Source organism: Limanda limanda, chromosome 9, assembly GCF_963576545.1.
Source record: "Limanda limanda chromosome 9, fLimLim1.1, whole genome shotgun sequence".
Classification (NCBI taxonomy): Eukaryota; Metazoa; Chordata; class Actinopteri; order Pleuronectiformes; family Pleuronectidae; genus Limanda; species Limanda limanda.
The window spans coordinates 29,312,837-29,321,566 of NC_083644.1; the positions used below are offsets into that span (position 1 = coordinate 29,312,837).

Genomic DNA, 8,730 nt, shown 5'->3' on the forward strand with positions numbered 1-8,730 from the left:
CAGGCCAGTCGCCTTAACATCGCACATCTCAAAGACCATGGAACGACTGCTACTCCACATCCTCAGACCCCAGGTACGCCATACACTCGACCCGCTGCAGTTTGCCTACCAGGAGAAGGTGGGCATGGAAGACGCCATCATCTACCTAATGCACAGGGCACACGCTTATCTGGACAAGGGGAAATGTGCTGTGAGAATCATGTTTTTTGATTTCTCCAGTGCCTTTAACACCATCCAGCCCTCCCGACTGAGAGACAAGCTCCTGCAGATGGGTGTGAACGTCCACCTGGTGTCCTGGATTACTGACTACCTGACGGAGAGACCACAGTTCGTCAGGCTGAAAGACTGTGTCTCTTAGACGGTGATGTGCAGCACCGGGGCTTCACAGGGGACGGTGCTCTCACCAGTTCTGTTCACCCTGTACACATCGGACTTCACCTACAACTCGGAGTCATGCCACATCCAGAAGTTCTCTGATGACTCTGCTATTGTGGGATGTATCAGGGATGGCCAGGAGGGGGAGTACAGAAGCCAGGTGGACAGCTTTGTGCAGCGGTGTAGGCACAACAACCTGCAGCTGAACACCACTAAGACCAAGGAGATGGTGGTGGACTTCAGGAGGTCTCAGCCTCCTCTGCTTCCAGTCTCCATCGAGGGCCTCAGTGTGGAGGTGGTCAACACCTTCAAATACTTAGGAGTACAAATGGACAATAAACTGGACTGGTCAGCCAAGGTGGATTCAATCTACAGAAAGGGTCAGAGCCGGCTCTACTTCCTGAGGAGGTAGAGCCGGCTCTACTTCCTGAGGAGGTTGAGGTCCTTCAACATCTGCAACAAACTCCTGCGCATGTTTTATCAGTCTGTTGTTGCCAGTGTCCTTTTTTATTATGTGGTGTGCTGGGGAGGCAGCGTGAAGAAGAGGGATGCGGGGCGACTGGACAGGCTGGTGAGGAAGGCGGGAGCTGTTGTTGGCTCTGATCTGGACTGCCTTACAACAGTGGCGGAGAGCAGGACCCTGTGTAGGTTGCGGACTATCTTAAACAATGAGCACCACCCACTACACAGAACTCTCATCGGACAGAGGAGTAAATTCAGTGGCAGACTCCTGTCACTGTCATGCTCATCGGACAGGCTGAGGAGGTCCTTTGTCCCCAGGGCCATTCAGCTTCATAACACCATGCTGAAGAGGGGGGGGGGTGGGGGGGGGGGGGTGTGATCTTCCCTGCATGAGTCTACCTCAGTCTGCCCTACCCTTCTCTACTCTTCTCATCTCATTATTATATAGCAACCAACTACCATCTATCTATCTATCTATCTATCTATCTATCTATCTATCTATCTATCTATCTATCTATCTATCTATCTATCTATCTATCTATCTATCTATCTATCTATTGTCGTGGCAATTTCTACAATCCCACTACCAACGAAGAAACAAGTCTCAAAAACTCTTACAGTATCGTCACCTTTAATGCTCGAGCATGGTGCATACCACAGGGTTTAGTTGTAATATGCACACCAGATAGAAAACAGGTAATTTCTTTTATACATTCGGCTAACCCCTCCCACTCTGGAGGGGGTTTGTTAAACAGGAAAAGGTTGAGATCCTTTGACAACAAGAATATAACAATGCCTAGTCTACAGCAATCAGAGCAATATGCATTCAGTAGTAAAGGGCTGGTACTAGAGAAAATCAGGTTACAGTGTCTATGGTAATCAGGTCAATACACATTCAGTGTCTACAGGACGAAAACAGCATGATCAAGGAGAGCATTGTAAGAGATTCAATCATGATCAATCAAAAGGGGAAATAAACATGATTATTATGGCCAACTTTTATATTTCCCGTACACTATCTATCTATCTAAACAGTATGTGTAAGTCTCATGTGATATGTAACTATCTAAACAAAAACTATAATCTCCCACACCGCTGTTGTAAACAATGCGCATAACTATATATTCTGACACTGATAGAAGTCGAGGAACCTGAAGTGGATTGCTATCAAGAGCACTGTTAGAGATCGTCAACTTAAATATTTCAGATGAGATAGACATTTTATATATTCATTAAAACATGTTTATTTATTCGTTTAGTACAGTTCCTGCTGTGGTCATGTGAGGCTTCCACCTGCTGCACACAGCATAAACTATTATTACCAGCATTTATAGCGAACTTTTCCTCATTATATGAAGCATTTTTCACATATATATCTATATGTAATTATTTATTGTCAACTCAATCGATATTTTGTTCCTTGATTACATATAAACATAATTTGAAACAATAAGCATTGTCTAATTTGTGACATATTTATATGCTTAACATTAATCTAGCCAGAATCCTACGTAAGGACCTCATGTCATCCAATTCCAAGGGGGAGCTTCTAATTGAACCTAGGCCTCCCCATGATGTCATGTGATGTCAGACACATGATGTCCATAATAAAAGCAAGGGTTCTTATTTATTGTTATTACAATTAACATTGGTGTTGACAAGATGAGGATATCGACAGGATAAGTATTCTTACACTTTTTAACATTAACATGATTGTTGTTATTCCTATTCTTATTATTGTTATATCATAATTTGTATTATTGAAATATCTCTCTCTATATATATATGTGTGTATATATATACACACACACACAATGTATACAGAAAAAACAACACAGAATAATCCACATTAACAAACAGAGATCACACAAATTTAGTCAATCCTCTTTTGTGTGTGACTGACCTGTTGTGCTGGAAATCAGCCATAACATCAATCTCCAGAGGTAGTGTCAGGACAAAAATATCCAAAGTGACAGAGAGCTCATTCAAATCCACAGAATGTAAATCCTCAGCATTCTCCAGGCAAGAAATAATCTCACCTGCAACCACACAACTAGAATCAGCAGTACAATAAAAGTATTTGTCTCAGTGTCTCTCATAGTAATTTTATGATTTGTGTTATTTAACATGTTGCACCCTTATTCTGAAGAAGTGAAGAGACAACCAAGGCTGTACTCACCTAGGCAGGTAGGCAGTGTCTGTATGGGCATAGAGCCATGGCAGCTTTTCATATTAACAGAACATGTGATATGAAGAAACAGTGGGGGCATGTCCAGCTGTGGCCCCTCAGGCTGGAGCAGATAGTCTCCCTCAAGGATGCTGAAGGAGTCCTGGTCCTGATTGACAGTGTTGGAGTCTGAGAGGGACTGATCTTCACTCTCTCCGCAGGAGCTTGTTCCTGGATCAAGCTCATACTCCACCACCAAATCTGTGTCACTCTCTGTAGCAAAGCATCCTGGTATATTTTCTACACACACAATGAAATGGTCATTATCATATCACTACAACACAAGCAGATTTTGAAGATTTGAAATACCAAAATAAAAACAAATCAAACATAGAAATAAAGTGAAGCAAAATAAACAATAATTAGAGGTAGGACGTGGGAGTGAGCTTTCTCTTTGCCCATTTTTATGGCAAAATGAAAACCTCATAAAATCAGCAACAGTGCCTTGTAGTTACATATGGCAGGTCTGTGCTGCCATCTGCTGGACATTACTGAAATACAAGAACCCTATTCACTTCTTAATCTCTGTTATTGATTCAATTTTATCTCTACCTCTCTACTACCCAATATAACTAACTGCATATATGATAGCATTGTTCTATCACCCACCACATATGTATACTTTGCTATAAATACGTACCAAACATCTGCAGTCATCAGGTGGGAGGCTTTTAAAGCATATATTAGAGGGCAAATGATTCGTTTTACTAGTTCCTAATTTAACAAATTCAAACAGAAAATGAACGACTTGGACTCAAAAATCAGAGAGTTAGGGAGAGTGAGTAGCATTGATAATTCGGGAGAAACAAAACAATAATTATTTGGCCTTAAAGCTGAATATGAGGAGCTCTCCACACTAAAAGCTGAGAACAGTTTAATAAGGCTCAAGCAAAATTTTTACAGCCAGGATGAGAAACCCGGGAAAGTGTTAGCCTGGCAAATTAAAAAACTAACTCATAAAGAGCCATAAATGCAATTAGGAATGAACAGGGGGTAATAACTACAGATTCATTGGAAATTAACAATACTTTTGTCTCGTTCTATAAGTAGGCTAGACATTCCCTGTATCAATACAATACATTACAATACATTACATTACATTACATTTCATTAAGCTGACGCTTTTATCCAAAGCGACTTACAATAAGATCCCTGAAGATAAAAAACTTGAGCTGGATAAAGATCTCAATTTAGACAATGTTTCTAAGGCCATTCTTAACATGAAAGGCGGTAAGGCGTCAGGCCCCGATGGGCTCCCAAAAGACATTTACAAATCATTTAAAGAAAATGAATAGCCCCATTGTTAGATATGTATGCAGAATCAATATTGTCCAAAATTATCGTGATTATGATTTTTTTCCATAATCGAGCAGCCCAACTGGATAGATTTTTATACTCTGCTCCCCTTAAGAAACTGAGAAAAAACACAGATAATCCCTCTGTGAAAAACACCATTGTTGTCTGGCATGAAGTGCATAAATATCTTGGAGATTTTCCAGTGTTGTCCTGTTTTTCACCTATCTGGGGCAATGAACACTTTAGACCGGCTAAGAATGACATGGGGTATAAAGCATGGTTAAGCAAGGACATAGTTAAACTACTAGATCTCTATAAGGACAACACTCTAACGTCATTTGATGAGCTGAAAGCAAAATGCGACGTACCACATAAACACTTCTTTAACTATTTACAACTTAGAAGTTTTATTCTGGCATGCTTAAAGTATTCAGTGCAACAACCCCCAATGTCCACACTGGAGATATTTTCTACCAAAACTTGTTTCAGCAAAGGGCTGGTTACTCAATTATATAACGTAATGGTGGAAAACCATAAAGACAACTCTGAAAGTAAAAGACAGCAGTGGATAGGGGACCTACACAAACCATTAACACACGACTGAGATTAATACAATATAATTGGATAATGAGAACGTACATCACCCCTGTGAAGTTAAACAAATTTGATCCTAATACTCCTGACCGATGCCATATTCATCAAGGTACTTTATATCACTGTTTGTGGGAATGTGAGGAGATTCAAAGATTTTGGAGTTTGGTGATACAATATATCTCTCAAATTACCTCTTCTCCAGTACCTCTAAGTCCTAAGCTCTGTATATTAAGGATCTATCCAGACAATTGTTCTCTTTCTAATAGAGAAAGAAAAATGGTTGACCTATGTCTACTACAGGCCAGGCGCTCAATCGCTCTGTCGTGGAAGAATGTTACTTGCCCCTCTCTAGGCCAATGGTTAAAAAACTTTATATCGAGTCTGGCTCTTGAGAAATTAACATATATAGTTAAGAAGAAAGCTTCTCAATTTTACAGTATCTGGGAGATGTTTTTGGACTTTGTTAAAAATGGTGACATTGAAGAGGCTTTGGTAGTGTGAGGTAACTTATCTGTTGTGAGGAATGTGTGCTGCTGTACTCTGCTCCATGTTTGTGACTAATTTATTTTATTTTTTAAATTTATTTGTTTAAACTAAATTAGTATTTTCATTGTCATTTTTTGTCATTCTTGAATTTATGTTTTGATTATAACTTAGCCAGGAAAATAATCTTTATTTTTGTTTCCAATTTTTTTTTCTTGTCTGCGATTCGTTTTTTTGACATCAACTTTGATTTTCTGACTTGTGCCACGGTCCTTACCTCAGGGGACATTTACCGCCTCAGTTACTGAAGCCCATGCTTAATTTTTTTAAACATCATCACTCCTGAGGACAGACTAGAGAAAAGTGTGCCTTTTATTTCAGTTTCTGCTTTTGTGGAGTCTTCTGTATTTTACCTTTTGGGGCCATCTCTTATAACTTCAACTTCTCTGTTCAGCACACCGCTTTCATCATGATACACGAAACAGAGTACTTATATGGAGAAATAATGGCTTGGTAGTATGCTAATTGCAAAGAGCGGACACGTGCCTGTCAATATATAATGATTCTTGTTCACAAACATACACAAGTTAGGAGAACAAAATTGGCTGGTGCACATGTTGCATGACTCCGGGTGCGTTTCTGTGCACGCACTTATTATGTGCACAGGGTAAGGACATTTCTGCATTGTGAATGTGCTTCAACATTTGAACTGCCTGTGTTTTACACTGAATTAATAAAGATTAATGATAGATGTACACAAAACTAGCCTTAAAAATCTTGGAATTCTATTGTCCTCAGAAAACCACAGTACAGTGCAAGCTGACCTTTCTTACCAGTAAGAACAATTTGAATAAACCATGCTGCTAATTCCTGGGCAAAAGCCAATGGGTGATTTTTGGTTGAAGTTCAGAGTGATAAAAATGACAGAAATCCTAATAAAATGTAAACATTTTTGAATTATCCTCACCGTCCTCTGTAGCCAGCTCAGCTTCTGACACCAACTCCTCACCGGGTCTACTCTCTATCTCATCATCCTCTGAGTTCTCCTGAGAAGACAATTGATCGACTCAAATGAGCAGCATCATTCATGTGGGGAAGGGAGAGTGGTTTCTCCTTCCATGCCAAAGCTAATGGACGTGATTTTGATAGACTTTCCTGAATATCACATACACATTCATCAAGATTTTTGATTGGTTCAAGGTTAACACAATACAATGTTGTTTTTTATTAACTTTTTTGTCAAGCAATGTAAATCCAGCATATTTTTTTTAAATAAAATATCCGACTCTTTCATTATGAGCAATAAAAAGAAACTATAGCAAAGCAAAGTCAGTCTGGCCAACACAAAACAACATTGGAAATTGAAAATGCAATGTGTCAACTCACCTCTTTCTTTGATGAAGGTGGGCAGTAGAAGAAGTAGTGTGGATTGGATGGCACAGTTTTGAAATACTGAGAGACAATCTCCATGAATTTATCCTGTCAAATTATTTTTTTCACATTTGAATATCTGTTTGACGTTGTCATTTGAAATAATGAACTAACTCACAACTGAGTCTACAACTTAAAATAATGACAATGTGAAATTGTCCATTGGAGTGGAGACTGCAGACATTACCTGTATTATTTTGTGAAGATCAGGATACACTTCACACTTGGGCTGTGTCTGAAGCAGTGTCAGTGGGAACTCTGGCATCTTCATAGTCTTGGATTCAGGCATAATCAATGGAGATGGACCAGACACCTTCCCGAAACAATCAGCTCCACTGGCAACCACCATTTCAACATTCCTGCAAAGGTTTAGAGTTATTCTTGAGGGTTTTGTGTTCATTCAGGCAGTTGGTTTTTCACCAAAAACCCAAGACAAACTAGAAATACCGCACTGCGGTGGTAATCCCTTTGCCAATTAGTGCATTTTCTGTCTACAGAATCTGTTCCAGATTTATATAAGGACGAAGTGACCTGTACCTTGCCCCAACAAAATCCAATCAGTTAATCCAGGGGTCTTCAACGTTTTTCAGGCCAAGGACCCCAAAACTGATGGAGATGGAGCAGGGACCCCCTACTTTATATATTGTATAAAATTGTGTTTTATATTAAACTGGGCCTAGTGCCATGTATAAACATAGCTACCCTGTTATTGTGCATTACATACTAAGCTATTCAAATAATACACAGGTTCATATATTCCTGTTTTTATTATTGTGTGTCGCTGAATGTGTGCATTGCTGACTGAAAGATAACGTCTTCTGCCTCCTTTTATCCGTTCGCTACAATATGTTGGATTCATGTTTATGTGTATTCAAAGAGATTTAAAGTTGTGGAAAAAAATTGGTTGAAAAGAAAATTCCAACCAACCAAACATTTATGACCCTTCTGCAGTACCTCTGCGAACCCCCTAGGGGTCGCAGACCCTCTGTTGAAGACCTCTGAGTTAATCCACGAGTCCCTTTACCTTTGACCACCAAAATCAAATCAGTTAATCTGTGAGTCCAAGGCCCTGTAAACACCTGGTATTAAACATGTGTTTTTTGTGATCCTATCTCAAGTGGACAGCTCTAAGTACAGGTGTGAACGCACTCATATCGGTATATATAGTGTCCACATTCTTATATATAGTGTCCACATTCTTTCAGCAATGTGAATTCCCCCATTTGCTCACCAGCTATCTGCTCTGTAAGATGTTTCATTGTCATTACTGAGGAGTCCCTCTTATAATAATAATAATAATAAACTCAATATTTATGCAGCACTTTCAAAACAAAGTAACAAAGTGATTTATTTGAATAAACAAGGATTAGGACGTTTCAGGAATAAGGCAAATTAATTCAGGCAATTCAAATAATACAGAACATAAAATTGAATAAATCATAACGGTAACAACGGATAAGAAACAGAGGAATAAAAGGAAGCCAGAACCCAGCAATGAAACATTTTAAATAATTATAACACAGATAAGACATGGTGACAATCAAACATTGTGCTAGAATGAATAATAGGCTCTTTCAACAAGATGTGTTTTAAAAAGTTATTTAAAGGATGTTACTGATTCTGCAAGTCTAAGATTCCGTGCAGTGAATTCCAGAGCTTTGGGGGCCTTTCATTTAGACTGGTTAAAGGGGACATATTATGAAGCACTTTATTAGTGCTTCTACACGTTAATTTGGGTATCTGGCATGTCTACTGACCCAAAACTCTGGGAAAATAAAACAACTCCCGCGATTTTTTATGGTGCCTCTAAGTCCGAAACGTCATGCTTGAGTGACTGCGAAATGAGCTTTCGCATATCAGTC

At 39.2% G+C, this 8,730-nt stretch overlaps 1 protein-coding gene across 1 annotated transcript in view; it reads right to left on the bottom strand.

Moving 5' to 3' along the window:
- szt2 (SZT2 subunit of KICSTOR complex) overlaps positions 1 to 8,730 on the bottom strand; it is a 160,731-nt gene that overhangs the window by 80,629 nt on the left and 71,372 nt on the right. The window contains exons 29-33 of the mRNA XM_061078706.1: positions 7,056 to 7,227; positions 6,824 to 6,916; positions 6,405 to 6,483; positions 3,017 to 3,304; positions 2,741 to 2,876 (exon numbers count right to left, since the gene is read on the bottom strand). Coding sequence (XP_060934689.1) covers positions 2,741 to 2,876; positions 3,017 to 3,304; positions 6,405 to 6,483; positions 6,824 to 6,916; positions 7,056 to 7,227 — 768 coding nt within the window. The remainder of the gene's footprint in view (positions 1 to 2,740; positions 2,877 to 3,016; positions 3,305 to 6,404; positions 6,484 to 6,823; positions 6,917 to 7,055; positions 7,228 to 8,730) is intronic.